General features: G+C 41.0%; 1 protein-coding gene across 1 annotated transcript in view; it reads right to left on the bottom strand.

Moving 5' to 3' along the window:
- The window catches only part of pkd1l2a (polycystic kidney disease 1 like 2a), a 28,151-nt gene extending 13,310 nt beyond the window's left edge, over positions 1-14,841 (bottom strand). Inside the window, exons 1-20 of the mRNA XM_014175282.2 lie at positions 14,282-14,841; positions 9,580-9,738; positions 9,263-9,451; positions 7,941-8,051; positions 7,674-7,821; positions 7,356-7,585; positions 6,852-7,259; positions 6,503-6,760; positions 5,986-6,178; positions 5,682-5,799; positions 5,194-5,335; positions 4,553-4,927; positions 4,248-4,390; positions 3,935-4,114; positions 3,135-3,272; positions 2,870-3,022; positions 1,081-1,205; positions 785-905; positions 444-575; positions 34-259 (exon numbers count right to left, since the gene is read on the bottom strand). Of these exons, the coding sequence (XP_014030757.1) occupies positions 34-259; positions 444-575; positions 785-905; positions 1,081-1,205; positions 2,870-3,022; positions 3,135-3,272; positions 3,935-4,114; positions 4,248-4,390; positions 4,553-4,927; positions 5,194-5,335; positions 5,682-5,799; positions 5,986-6,178; positions 6,503-6,760; positions 6,852-7,259; positions 7,356-7,585; positions 7,674-7,821; positions 7,941-8,051; positions 9,263-9,451; positions 9,580-9,738; positions 14,282-14,609 (3,877 nt within the window). The 5' untranslated portion in view covers positions 14,610-14,841. The remainder of the gene's footprint in view (positions 1-33; positions 260-443; positions 576-784; positions 906-1,080; positions 1,206-2,869; positions 3,023-3,134; positions 3,273-3,934; positions 4,115-4,247; positions 4,391-4,552; positions 4,928-5,193; positions 5,336-5,681; positions 5,800-5,985; positions 6,179-6,502; positions 6,761-6,851; positions 7,260-7,355; positions 7,586-7,673; positions 7,822-7,940; positions 8,052-9,262; positions 9,452-9,579; positions 9,739-14,281) is intronic.
- Positions 14,842-15,729: the final 888 nt, after the last annotated feature.

The following is a 15,729-nucleotide window of genomic DNA, read 5'->3' as shown; positions in this document are numbered from 1 at the left end:
ATTTACAAGAAGTCAGTTCAGGAGGTTGATCACCTTGTGAATTGCCTTGATGAGGCATCTGCGTCTTGGCTATATATTGCTTGTCCTTTGGGTAGTCTTTATACCCCAGCAACAGTACAAATGGTATGTCCTCTGAGGGCTCCATCTTTAGCACCAGTGTTATGTCTGGTGAAGGGACGTCAATCATCAGTGTGCTGTAGTTTCCCAGGTCAAGGATTGTGCTGTTTACCTGCCCGCCTTCAAGTCTCGGCAAGAGGATCTGAGAACAATAGAAGATGTTGTAATATATACAACTGTAATCATAATTCTGTCTACTTGATCATATAGTCTTTAAAGTATAAGTCTTGGACATTATCTTAGAAGATCTACTGTAAGTCTTGGACATCAAGGGCTCTCAAGAGAAAAGCCCCACTAAAATTGGTACACGTTTGCAGCGTTCTGACCTCAATTTCCTCAGACAGGTTCTCCACAGGGATGGCTGATCCATCCTGTCTGGTGAGAGACACAGACCCCATGGCACCACTGATGTTACCCCCCTCACTCCAAGAATAAGGGTTCTTCTCAAAACTCAGCATCTGTGAAAATAAGGAAATTATGAGACAAGAGAATGAGGGTTAAAACTGTCCACAATATACTAATAGACAATTAATATATGAACAATTAACCAAATGAAAACCTCCCTAATGCTTGACACAAAAAAAAAAACACTTTCACTGCCGTATTCACTTCTGTGATAAATCCCTCACTAACCTCCACACATTCACTCGCAGACATTCACACTTACTCGCACATCCACTGGTTCCTCTGGAGAAAGGACATCAGCACCCAGGGGAGGGAAGGAAAAGCTTGCAGAGGAGCTATCTGGGATGTTTATAGACTGCATCTGAATACTATTTGGAGACATTCTAAGAGAAGAGAGTGTATAATATACTGTAACTCAAAATTGAGTCAACTTAACAGGAGCATTTTGTATTTGAGATATTGTATTGTAAATACAAATGACATATTTCAAGTTACATTTATGTGACAGGCCTTGCCTTTTTTATAGTAATGTTTCCACTCCAATGCTCTGTCTCTTACCTGTTAGCATACACACTGATCTCAGGGCTCTTGATAATGGCAGGCTCCTGACCAACCTTTTTGCCATTTAACAGTGCACTCTGCACATTGTCCATACTGTTCAGGAGAATCTTTGAGACCTTTCTCTGTGAAAGACAAACAAAATGCAGTAGTCCTGGAAAGGGCTGAAAAGTAACCATAATTCATTACTGTCATCAGGGAACTCAGTGAAGCTATATACAGTTGAAGTCGGAAGTTTACATACACCTTAGCCAAATATATTTAAACTCAGTTTTTCACAATTCCTGACATTTAATCCTAGTACAAATTCCCTGTTTTAGTTCAGTCAGGATCACCACTTTATTTTAAGAATGTGAAATGTCAGAATAATAGTAGAGACAATTATTTATTTCAGCTTTTATTTCTTTCATCACATTCCCAGTGGGTCAGAAGTTTACATACACTCAATTAGTATTTGGTAGCATTGCCTTTAAATTGTTTAACTTGGGTTGTTTTGGGTAGCCTTCCACAAGCTTCCCACAATAAGTTGGGTGAATTTTGGCCCATTCCTCCTGATAGAGTTGGTGTAACTGAATCAAGTTTGTAGGCCTCCTTGCGTGCACACACTTTTTCAGTTCTGCCCACAAATGTTCTATAGGATTGAGGTCAGGGCTTTGTTATGGCCATTCCAATACCTTGACTTTGTTGTCAAGTCATTTTGCCACAACTTTGGAAGGATGCTTGGGGTCATTGTACATTTGGAAGACCCATTTGCGACCAAGCTTTAACTTCCTGACTGATGTCTTGAGATGTTGCTTCAATATATCCACATAATTGTCCTCCCTCGTCATGCCATCTATTTTGTGAAGTGCACCAGTCCCTCCTGCAGCAAAGCACCCCCACAACATGATGCTCCCATCCCCGTGCTTCACGGTTGGGATGGTGTTCTTTGGCTTGCAAGCCTCCTCCTTTTTCCTCCAAACAACGATAGTCATTATGACCAAAAATTTATATTTTTGTTTCATCAGACCAGAGGACATTTTTCCAAAAATTATGATCTTTGTCCCCATGTGCAGTTGCAAACCGTAGTATAAGGACTAGTTTTACTGTGGATATAGATACTTTTGTGCCTGTTTCCTCCAGCATCTTCACAAGGTCCTTTACTGTTGTTCTGGGATTGATTTGCACTTTTCGCACCAAAGTACGTTCATCTCTAGGAGACAGAACGCGTCTCCTTCCTGAGCGGTATGACGGCTGCGTGGTCCCATGGTGTTTATACTTGCGTACTATTGTTTGTACAGATGAACGTGGTACCTTCAGGCGTTTGGAAATTGCTCCCAAGGATGAACCAGACTTGTGGAGGTCTACATTTCTTTTTCTGAGGTCTTGGCTGATTTCTTTTGATTTTCCCATAATGTCAAGCAAAGAGGCACTGAGTTTGAAGGTAAGGCTTTGAAATACATCCACAGGTACACCTCCAATTGACTCAAATGATATCAACTAACCTATCAGGAGCTTCTAAAGCCGTGACATAATTTTCTGGAATTTTCCAAGCTGTTTAAAGGCACAGTCAACTTAGTGTATGTAAACTTCTGACCCACTGGAATTGTGATACAGTGAATTATAAGTGAAATAATCTGTCTGTAAACAATTGTTAGAAACATTACTTGTGTCATGCACAAAGTAGATGTCCTTACCGACTTGCCTAAACTGTAGTTTGTTAACAAGAAATTTGTGGAGTGGTTGAAAAACAAGTTTTAATGACTCCAACCTAAGTGTATGTAAACTTCCGACTTCAACTGTATATCACCTGTGTGCTTGCATTTGAAGAGACTCCCAGGATATTGCTGGCTGCATCTACAATTGGTGTAGCCGCCTGCGCCATCTCTTCTCCACCATGCTCACTGACATTCATATAGAGGAGAGAAGAGCTGAGGTCTGCCACCAGGGAGCTAGCTTCTAGCTGGAAAAGATCCACAGCACAACATAGACCATTGGGAACTAAATCTCTGCTCTCTTTCAGCAATAAATGTTTGGAAAAGATTATGTTGCCTTGCTCTAATATCCAAGTGTACCTGAGCAGCGGAATTGACCTCTTCCCTCCTCTTGGTGATCCCTGCCACTGCTCTGGCCGTCAGCTGCACTTCCTGAGGAGTGTTGTTGGGGACATTCTTCAGCACTGCAGTCATGGTGCTCAGCATCTGTTCTCGCAGCTGGAACATCAATCAGAATACCTCACAAACATTCATCTAAAGAGACACTTCCTTTTGTCTTGAACTTCATACTAATTTATCGTAACTCTTTTAGTTTAGTGTAATGTCTTACTTTCAACAATACACAGAGTCCCTAGACCAGGGATGGGCAACTATGATGGGGGTGAGGGGAAACAAAAAATGTGAACTCATCATGAGGAGCTGCAGTGGCTCGCGGGTCTGCATACCCTCATCCATAGCCAGACATGCAGTCAACTGAATTTTGCAATCAATCAATTTCTGCAGTTAAACCACTTAACGCTCTTAACTAAATGCATTACACCAGTAGAGTGGGCCGGCCCTAGTCTTTTGGGGGCCCTAAGCGAGACTTGGCCTTGAACCTCGTGGGCCAATTGTTTTGACTGGTCCCCGTCTTAGCAGCCAGGGGCCCTAAGTGACCGCTTATGTCGCTTATGCCTGGAGCCAACCCTGATAAGTAGTTTATAAACTGCTCATTATTAGTCTATAAAGGCTATAAACAATTATAATAATTGGTGCTTCGTTTTTGGAAATTGATCCACGGGACTATAAAAGTGGGTCGCGGGTTGCCCATCCCTGGCGTAGATATTCCTGGCATCAAAACCCATGCTCCCTATGACCTTAGAATATTACCCCATTCTCACCTCCTCCCTGGCACCTTTCTGATCCTCACTGGAGTCCTTGTTCAGAATGTCGGACACAGACTTGAACATCTGTCCCAGGGTCTCCCCAGTGAGCAACCTCTGCTGCTGTAGCTGAGCGACGGTGTTCTCAACCACAGACTGCAGATTCTCCACTGAGGAACTGGAGTTGGCTGGCCACACCTTGGGGGACAACAATCAAATGTGAGCTCCAGATACTACATTAGAAATGTGAGCTCTATGGAGCAGAAAGACAGGACAGTTTCCATGCATTAAATCATTAAGTAAATGATAGGATTTTTAGTTGATGACAAACCTCAGTGGTGATTGTGGCATTGGTTTTTCTATCCCCATTTGTTAGAGTAACCACCACAGACAGACTGTAGTTGTAACTTTTGTTCCCGAGAGGTAGGAAGATTGACTTTACTTCATTTCCATAACTGCAGCGCAAATGTTTATCTGAAATGTAAATATTATATAAAGTATTTTCATACAGTGGATGAAGCTTCATCTGAATACAGGGAACTGAATTTTTGATTTACGGTCCTACTATTCAACTTCTTTGATAGGGGAAAGTCTCTTGAAATAAACTACATTGTGGACAGATTTCAGACAACTCACCTTTGTCAGTTTTGAAACAATATTGGCATTTGCCTGTGGAGCACGAGGTTGTTGCACAGGTGATATTGAAAGCATCTAGAACTGTGCCTGACTGAGGGGAAATTATACAGGAATGGAGGTTGGCGATGGTAGTCGGGGCTGTTTTTTCAGGTACAGTTACAGATACTGTAGTAGTTGCCGCTATGGTGGTAGCAGCCAGTAGGGTAGTAGCTACCAGTGGGATGGTAGTAGCAGCTGGACGAGTAGTAACAGCCGGTAGGATGGTGGTAGCAGCCGGTAAGGTAGTAGCAGGCGGTATGTTAGTGGCAACAGGTGCAGGTGTTGCAACACCTGGTATCTGAATGGTGTACTTGGCAACGCCAGATGTCGTCTTACCTACAACAAAAAGTTGAATAGGTTACATTAATGTAAATAAATACATTCTGTAAATGTTGGTCTGTAAATGTACAGTATTTACTCTAAATATCCATGATCAAATGATACACTACCTGAAATATAACACATTGGAACACTTGATTCATTTTATGGCCCACATTACAATGGCTAATTTGACATTCTGATGTCAGGTTCAACATAAGTGATGCTTATCTGTAACTAAAGCACGTGTAACAACACATACTCTAAAATCAGTGAATACCTACCATACGCTATCACATTGAGATTCAGAGATCTGGACTGTGCATTTTTCAGATTGTCACTTGTCACCATGTATTCATTGCCACCATCTATTCTGTGTAGCAGTGGTCTTTGCTTTGCTGTTTTGTAGCAGTGTTTGAGGTCTCCCTAGAAGAAATGAGCTCAAAATGAAATCTGTTTCCTTCATAGACACTGTCGTTGTACAGAATGACTACAGCTTTTACACAATCCAACTGCACATGCATTCATTTCAGGTTACTTATTTTGCTCATGTGACAAATTACAAATGAATGTGTGTTTGTGTGTTCAAACAGCTGTGTGTTTGTGTGCATGTCGGAAGGGTTGGTTAATAGCAGACATATTTCTGTCTGGACTGATAAAGTATATCTAATCTTAAATTAGACAACAGAAGTTCTATCTATTCATGCACTGAAACCACTATTCATAAATATGCCTGTGTGCAACATGCACAATAGAGGAGTCTCAGACTTACTGTCAAAGGTCTTGTGTCCTCAACATGCCAAACTACTTTTGGGCAACTCATTGCGGTGGTACACTCCAATTTGAGGGTTACATCGTTGTTTATGTTCACTGGGTTACAATTAGAACAACTAAAAGAATAAAGGTTCACTTTTATCATACAATAGATCTTCTGGGACATGGATTACTGTAACTTAGAATTTGATTTAAATCAGTCATTTAGCTTCTTCGTTTGATAATGCAAACCTCTCCTAACAAACAAAATGTCACTCAGGATTATACATCTGTCTAATGAGCCATTCCCTCCCTCGTTTTACCTTATGGTAACATCGGTGAATTCTGGCGGAGTAACAGTGATGCATTTCTCTGCTTTAGCCACTTGAGCCCCGGGCCCATTTTTCTTCTGCACTGTAAAACTGTATATATAAAAAATAAATGGGTCTGGAAGACAGGCTGCTGTAATCACATGAGTCTCCTGGTTGGTTTTGTCTCTGCATTTACATTGTTCATCTGTTGGAATAAATGGGGAACATGGTTTGAGTAGAACATCTGTGCTGAAAGGACATTAAAGGTACTATACAATCGATACGGTCACCCGGAAACCAGAGAAATACCGCCATTGTTACTTAGTGAGTTTAGAAGAACAGCTCTATTCATAGAAAGATTGTGCCTGAACTGAAAACTAAAATCTGCGGATTTCAGATTTATAACTAGCACAGGCCTTGAAGATAAGACTTGAACAAGTGGGCCACGTAAAAGTCTTGACAGACTTTGTTACCTTAGCTTACTAATGAGTTGAACTGAGAGGTGAGTGTTCTCAGCTCTGGTACTTACTGCATTCCCATTGAAGTTGTATCCCAGGTTCACTGATTCCGGGTACTCCACTCAAGCCAGTTAACCCAAGTGTGACACTTTGAGTGAAGTCAGATGGACTTTCTGGATCGGAAGTGATTTCCACATTAGCCCGGGGAAGCCTTTTATGCTCCTCTGTCTGAAAGTCTGATTTATTGTGACAAACTGCTGCTGTGTTCCCTACATCCACGTCCATGTGTGAGAAGACATTCCAGGCCCTGACTTTCACTTGCAAAGCTCCTGTAACAAAACAGCTGATATAAATAAACAAGGAAAGGTTTAATCTTTTCCTATCTTCTGTCATTGTTTCTGATTGTATTTGGGTAGGTACCTTGGATAGTGGTTGAGATATTGTAAACCTGCGTGCTTCTGTTTTGCATGTCTCTGGTCTCAGAGATGCTGCCGTTGGCTCCAGACACCTGGAAGAGAAGCTGCACCGGGGCTCCCCGGTCCAGGGACACTCTAACGTAGAGGTCTGAGTCTGGACACTCCCCCTCCTCAGCCATCACTGATCCCAGCAGGCCCTCCACAGGCTCCAGCAGACACACCTGCAGCTCAGTGGACACGCCCAAGACCGAGACCCCGTTAGAGGCATGCAGGGTTAGCTGGTGGCAGCCAGAGCCCAGCTGTTGCTCCACCTCTGGTCCCACTGTGATGTTGTGGGGGACGATTCCTCTGACTGCTAATGAATTGGCCACCAACATCTCACCACGGTGGATTTTGTAGGTCACATTCGTACCTGTAGATAGAAAAGTTGTCTCATTCTACCAAGATTTGTACTCTCGGAAACGTAAGGCCAGATGCTTTTATTTCTGCTCATGTTGGTTTTACTTACCAGCTTCTACTTCAACTTGGATTTGAAGGGGGCTTCCGTACAGGGCCTTGCAGTTTGCACCATCTATTGATTGGTTCATGCTATAGCACATGATGACACCAAACTCCCCGATGGGCTCCTGAATGGTGATGGCTTTCTGAGCTGTCACATGCCACTCACTGGTGGTACACTCCACCCCAACCATGAAGACACCCGGACGGGTGTATTTATGAACCACACTGCTCTCCAACCTGTGAGAGTGCAAATTCCATTCATTGTGAATGAATTAGGGACTTTTTGGCTTTGATGTTGGGTGGTATACATTACTCAGTTACTCACTCTTCTGGACTATAAGGATCAATGTTGTGCCCATCTCCAGCACTTAGAGTGCAGGTCAGGTTGCCCTGGAAGGGATGGAGAAGCCACTTCACTGTTATGGAGACATTGTCAAAGACGGCAGCCAACTTGCTCATTAATAAGTGGAGACCTGTGGACCACAGACATGGCTAGGTTAGATTGTGTGTGCTAGCCACCACTCATAATGTATTTAAATGGAATGTAGAAGGGAGGGAAGGAGTGACAGTGACAGGGGTAGAATGTTCTGACCCTCTTTGCAGTTGTATTCCACAGACAGGTAGCTTCCAAGCCCTGGGCATGGTTCACCAAAGGAGGCCACATCTGCCGTGGCCTGGCATGCCTGCAGCCCATGGCAGTCTCCTGGAAATAATGTACATTAAATAGACATATGAGAGGTGAAGAAATAGAAGAGGAGAGTTTTCCACCATAATTGTCATCAAAATCATCATTAAGATCATCATCCACATTATCATTATAATATACTTATCCAAGTGCTCTGAAAATATAAATTGTGTGCACACTGTTCAGAGGAAGGATTATTATCACAATGCCTATTCTATTTGTCATTCATACATGAAGCACTAGCTTAAGCAATGGCTTAAACCTACGGTCCGTATTTAGTGCAGTACATTTAGATTTCATTGACAGTATTACAACCATTTAAAACTGGTACATTTTGTGGCTTTACTTTCAGTCTTGACATTGTACCAGCATCTGTACCTCTATTATGGTTTTTGTTAAGACACAAATACGTATTTTATTTTGTGCTTTGTGCAATTAAGTTGTATTGCTGCCTCAGTGCATCTGGTGCCGTTGTTGAAGCTGTGTGTGTTTTACAATATTTACAGTTGTGCTCTATGCTTTGCAAATGTAAACATGTCCTAAGAGCTCAATGTTTAAATATTGTTCATCATGTTGTTGTTTGGTAATAGCATCCTGCTAAAGTGGAACTAAGTTGAATTGCTGCCTCTATTGAATTGGTGGGCCCTTTATTGAATCTGTGTTTGCTTTACAATATTTACATTTCTGCTTTTTACTTTAAGCAGAATGTCCTAAAAGTGCAATGATCAAATACTGCACAGCAGGCAATTACTTTGACCCATTAAAAGCACTTTGATTAAAGGCCCAGTGCAGTCAAAAACGTGATTTCCTGTGTTTTATATATTTCTACTCTATTAGGCTGGAATAATACTGTGATATTGTGCAAATTATGATAATGCCCTTTTAGTGTAAGAGCTGTTTGAAAAGACTGCGTGAAATGTCAGCCTGTTTTGGTGGGATGGAGTGTTGGCCTGCCTCGCGACATCACCAGGCGATAAATTAGTTAATAGACCAATAAGAAATATACTTAAATCCAGAAATGATTGGATATTGAGATAAAAACGGCTGCATTGGACCTTTAATGTTCTTACTCATACAATGTAAGAAGAAGACTATTCTTGAATCAATAGTCAAACATAAACATACATTTATATCAATATCCTAAGTGATGGATGGAGCAACATTAATGGACAAAATACACCTTGCACAATATTTCAACAGTTTCAAAAACATTAGACTTCACACCATACCTGTCACTGAATCTACGACATCTATCCAGCTACACTCCTCCTGTGTGGAGGTGGCTGAAGAAGCTGGACTCGTCCGGCAGTAGTGAACCGTCTTACGACCATAGAAGCTGTCATCAATCTCTATCACCTGACCAGAACCACACTGTAGTGTTGCATTGTGGTCAGCACAAGCAATGGAGCGCCCAGACTCTGAGACAAAGAAGTAAATAAGGTTTAATAATTATAGAGTGAAAGGGAATAGCAAGCGCATACAGTATATTCCTCGCTACCTTGTTATTCTGCATACATGCACACACACACACAAATCAAATACAAACCAAATTGGCAGATGAAGTGCAACTCCTGGCTACAGTTGTTTGTTGCCTCCCATTGAAACCCTGAGCTCCTCAGTATGTGACCACAGCCAGCCCCTGGATCAGGGTCGTTCACCCAGTTAGAGTAGCTGACATCAGAGCCATCAAGCCAGGAGAGAGGACCTGAGGATTTACAGCACAAACACCAATGAAAGTATTATATTCTATATAAACTGAGGATAAAAACATTAGGAACACCTGCTCTTCAAAGTAGAGGAAATAAAGTATGTAAGTATTCTATTCTATTCTATTTGTGACATATATTCCTACAAAATGATATCCCAGCTGTTCATCCTGATACATCACTCTGTTAGTACTCTAATTCACGTAATAAAACACTTGAAAAGCCGGCTGTGAATAGGTGATAAAGTTGGTCCTTTGTGCGGGAATAAAAAAAGCCTGTCTAAATCAAGGGACTGGACAGCAGACCCTATTGAATGACAAGTGTTCTTCATCAGCCAGGTGCTGCTAAAAGGAGATATCTTAATGTGGCATGGTCTCCTAGCAATGGTGCGAGATAAATACATTATAAATCTCCCAGCGAGACACAGAAAGGCCAGCTGACTTGAGAGATAGCCACCAAACTCAGCCTGTGTCTACTTCCAGTTTTACTGCCAGATCAACAAAGGTCTACTGATAAAACAAGACCAAGAGTAACCATCTTTGTCTCAAGAGAAGTGGTAGGCAGGTGGGCGGATCATGTTCGTTTAGGAAACTGGGAATTGAACTGATTTCTGATGCAAATAATCATGAAAAAAAACAGGTTGTGAGGAATACTTCCACTACAGCTCAGCAAAGGAGGATTATTCTATGACAAAAACAACAACCCCAAAACACTATTACCTCTTTCAAATATCAATTACATATTTAGGCCTACTCTCACACAAAGTCATCAAGGGCAATTCCATGGTAACGTACAGTGCATTCGGAAAGTATTCAGACCCTTTCACCTTTTCCACATTCTTTTACGTTACAGCCTTATTCTAAAATGTATTAAATGATTTTTTCCCCCTCATCAATCTACACACAATACCCCATAATGACAAAGCAAAAACAGGTTTGTGGAAATTTTAGAAAATGGATAAGAAAATAAATCATGAAATATCACAATTACATAAGTATTCAGACCCTTTATTCAGTACTTTGTTCAAGGACCTTTGGCAGCGATTACAGCCTCGAGTCTTCTTGGGTATGACGCTACAAGCTTAGCACACCTGTATTTGGGGAGTTTCTCCAATTCTTCTCTGCAGATCCTCTCAAGCTCTGTCAGGTTGGATGGGGAGTGTCGTTGCACAACTATTTTCAGGTCTCTCCAGAGATGTTCAAATGGGTTCAAGTCTGGGCTCTGGCTGTGCCACTCAAGGACATTCAGAGACTTGTTTCCAAGCCACTCCTGCATTGTCTTTTGCTGTGTGCTTAGTGTCGTTGTCCTGTTGGAAGGTGAACCTTCGCCCCTAGTCTGAGGTCCTGAGCTCTCTGGAGCAGGTTTTCATCAAGGATCTCTCTGTACTTTGCTCCATTCATCTTTCCCTTGATCTTGACTAGTCTCCCAGTCCCTACCGCTGAAAAACATCCCCACAGCATGATGCTGCCACCACCATGCTTCACCGTAGGGATGGTGCCAGGTTTCCTCCAGACGTGACACTTGGCATTATATGGACAGGTTTGTTCCTTTCCAAATAATTTCCAATCAATTGAATTTACCACAGGTGGACTCCAATCAAGTTGTAGAAACATCTCAAGGATGATCAATGGAAACAGGATGCACCTGAACTAAATTTCGAGTCTCATAGCAAAGGGTCTGAATACTTATGTAAATAAGGTATTTCTATTTTTTATAAATTTGCCAAATATTTTTAAAACCTGTTTTTGCTTTGTCCTTATGGTTTATTGTGTGTAGATTGATGAGGAACAAATGTATTTAATCCATTTTAGAATAAGGCTGTAACGTAACCAAATGTGGAAAAAGTCAAGGGGTCTGAATGCCATCCGAAAGCACTGTAATTGCGCTGAGACTCAGATGTTTTACATAAGACTACTTTTAACAATTTACACTGAACATTTTACAAAAACACATTTACTGGAAGAACTGTGCAGATGCATATTTGGTAACAGAATTTCGGTAAAATCTCCCTCAGGTTTTTATGGGACCACGTTTTCCAAAAACTCAGTTAATAAATATCTGCTCCGAAGGAAGATTCAAAAGATGTCTGCAGAAACAATGGGGTGTCAGCTATGACATGAAACCTTAACCTTGAACCTCTTTTGGTTATTGAACTACAGTAATGAAGTGGATTTACACACCCGATAACATCATCATGGATACAGGGGCGGAAATCACGGGGGGGGACGGGGGGGACACGACCCCCCCATCCTGGGAAAAATATGATTTGTCCCCCCCAATATGTCACTGAAACATAACTATGTAATTTAAATAATATTAATAATACGCAATGAAAGCAATTGTGCTGATTATAGACACTTAATAGCTCGTTTTTAAGTTTCAAAAGATTGCAACCCCCCCCACCCTTTGCCTCACAATGGTTTGATCCACTGCCAGTTCCTTAGCTTGCTCCGTAACAGAGAGGCCGTATCTACTGTCTGAAAGGCACTCAATGCACGTAACTGACGTGAGGTTAATCCAGTCAATCGCGCACACACACTAGCTGAATATGCAGAGCTAGCGCGCAAATATTAACTATTAAGCTAGCTAGTACCTATTCCATTTATGTGGCGTCGTCAAAGATGGAATCAGCATGCAGATGATGTAAGTTAGTGCTTCAAAGTCCCTGTGATAAGGTTAGCGATAAACTGAAGTCCAAACTGAACAGAACTACACTCTCATCTACCATTGTCTTAAATATATTTAATGGTCTCGTTGCAAAAGCAAAATTGTCGCAAGGGAACTTTTATTTATTTAATTTCACCTTTTATTTAACCCGGGTAGCAAAGATTATAGCAAACACCACTGAAACTGAATTGGTGCTCGCTAGCTTTGCAAATTCAGCTATTGTTGGAAGCCAGCCAAAATTACAAAAGGTTGCAGCATATGTTGTGTAAATGGTGAACTCATACAGCTGTCAACTCTTGTCATTTTAATCCGTTTCACATTTGCTAGCTACCTTTTAGATCGAAGCCCATATAGAATGATTGAAGATGATAGAAGCCCATCTCCTACTGTAAATAACCAACACACTGTGTGTGTAGCCAGCCAGCCAGCCAGGTTGAAAAATGGTAGAAAAATAAAAGACGAACATCAGAGTATTTTTCAATAGACCAAAACATATAGAAAGAACCCTAATAAGCTTAATATCTCAAAGACTAGTTGATAAAATGTTCATAAGAAAGAAATTAAATTCTAATGGAAATGTTTCACAATGATGTCATTAGGCAGAGCAGGCAACAGATGGCACACAGACAGCAGAGTTGGGGACAGATATGCAGGGACAGACTGGCAGAGACAGGGAGTCTCAGGTAAGTTTGTTGAGTCTTTGTTTGGCAACATTATGAAAGGTTCTCCATTTTTTTGACTTGTAAAATAGGAACATAATTGGAAAATGCCACGGATACCCCCACTCTCAACTTAAACTGGTGACTGAACTAAGATTTGTTAAAGGCAATGGTATTGCTGTTGTGATTAGTTGTGTAGTTTTGGGTACTGGTAGTTAGGAGTACGGCAAACACCTTATTTCTTTGGTTCCTCAATATACATTTACCATATTACAATGTAGGCTATGTTTTACAGCACTACTTTTGGTGTCCCCCTCAGGAATTGCTCTTGAGAAAATTTCATGTAATTGTCCCCTCCAAAGTTGATATCAGATTTTCGCCAATGCATGGATAACATCATGATCATACACCTCCAATTGACTCAAATGATGTAAATTAGCCTATCAGAAGCTTCTAATGCCATGACATCATTTTCTGGAATTTTCCAAGCTGTTTAAAGGCACAGTCAATTTAGTGTATGTAAACTTCTGACCCACTGGAATTGTGATACAGTGAATTATAAGTGAAATAATCTGTCTGTAAACAATTGTTGGAAAAATGACTTGTGTCATGCACAAAGTAGATGTCCTAACCGACTTGCCAAAACTATAGTTTGTTAACAAGAAATTCGTGGAGTGGTTGATAAATGAGATTTAATGACTCCAACCTAGTGTATGTAATCTTCCGACTTCAACTGTATATCCACATTTGCATATTTGGGTATTATTCTACACACTGGCTATTTTTTTTTATATCGAGCTCCTCCCAAAACAAGACATTTTATTGGTTTGGATCGGATCAAATCTGAACCAACGTCTGGTAGATGTTTCTAAGACCCCTTTTCCATCTGTTTGACCAGCAGTCAAAGCCTTTGCTTGTTATTCCTAATATTTAGGATACAAAATATAGCTTTCATTTGACGCTAGATTTGATATGATCCTATGAACTTCTCTTGTTAGTGCTTATGGGTCCTTTTACATAGAAATTCCCTCATATCATGGCAATTTCATAAGACTTTAAATCATACACTCTAACACATAATAAAATAACTCCTTGCAAATACATCCTTGCACAAGACATTCTGCTCTCAACCTTTGATTTCCTTTACATAATCATATCTATTATTATAATACAGTATGTTGATGGCAATTAGTGTTTTCTTCAGTTGTCCTCTTACCCTCAGCAGCAGCAGCAGAGTCCAGTGTTAGGTTTGGGGAGGCAGGTGCCAGGCCCAGCCACCAGTCCTGCTCCGGCTGCAGGTGCTTCTGTAGGAACTGCTGGGTTTCGTCATTTAAAATGAAGGCCAGGTGTCCACCACCCCGCTCACACCAACCCTGTGCACTGAGGAAGGAACGCGAACGAGGTAGACCCACAAACTCATAACAGGAGCCGTCAAAGCCCTCTTGGTACTCTGGGCAGGATAGAGGTGCTATCTCATCCTCGGCACAAGACAGGCTTAAGAGGAAAGCATTCAAGAGCAACACAGAGAGATTAGTGCTGTCCATCTTCACCCCTTTACCTCTACACTGTTACAGGCAGTCTGGTGACATGCTATCTTTAAAGGGGACTGACGTCAGCAATTCCCTGTCACCACTTCAACATCACAGAATGATCTGTTCTGGCTCCAACAAAGGGCTGTCCGCCTAACAGTCTGGCTTTGTGAGTTCCCATTGGTTGCATTATCCTTGTTCACAAACAAGAGCAAAGGCCTACGGTGAATGGGCTATAATAAGGTCCTCTGGCCCGTCTGTCAACAGCCTCCAAGTTTTACTCTTTCTTTAAGGCTGCCAATGATGTAGCACTCATTGCAGCCTGCATGCAGTATAAGATGATTGTGTCCAGTACGCAGTGCTATACACTCCAGTAGGCTACTCTGGTTAGAGAGAGACCTTTATACTGTATATCCAACCACTATTCAAACCCTAGCAGAAGCTCTAACCTGCCTTATTCAAATCATAAGAAATCAATATATTTTTACTGTCAGAATTTCCTTTTCAAAGTATATCAAGGACATATCAAAATAGTAGTAGAAGTATTAGAGCCACAATGAACTATGTTCCCGCTCTCAACCCAGTACTATACTGCCAGTCACTTTGATGCAACTTTTGTAGGGGAATGAGGAAAACTTAAAATAAAAGCCTGCATTTCAACAGACTGTAATAATATCATTAGCTGATTAAAAAGATATTGAAATGTAATCAACGGCCACTTTTATTGTGGCAATAAGAAAAGGCAATAAGTATTTTATGAAATCAAATAAAAAATATGGTTAAATCTTTTTTCTTTCAATAATGAAATAATAAAATGCTGACACTGGTATGTTGAGAATATTGGGCTGTAGAGAAAAAAACTTTACTAACTGTCTTAGCTAAAGTGGGGTGGAAAATACTCAGTAGGGTCTTTACTAACCAAGAATGTGTAGTTTTGGAGGGGGACTGTGCAGTACATATCCAGCAACACTTTGTTATCCACCCCCTCCATAGCTCCCAATACAATAGATTATTATTAAGATCAGTTTATTGGTCAATTGCACAAAAGGTCCAACTGAAATTTTACTTCCCCCTTTCAACCCAACCCCTCCAAAATACACACATACATATACATACAGTTGAAGTTTACATACAC

Source organism: Salmo salar, chromosome ssa26 (assembly GCF_905237065.1).
Source record: "Salmo salar chromosome ssa26, Ssal_v3.1, whole genome shotgun sequence".
Classification (NCBI taxonomy): domain Eukaryota; kingdom Metazoa; phylum Chordata; class Actinopteri; order Salmoniformes; family Salmonidae; genus Salmo; species Salmo salar.
The sequence above is the reverse complement of the archived record's forward strand: the minus strand, read 5'-3'. Positions and strand labels throughout refer to the sequence as shown.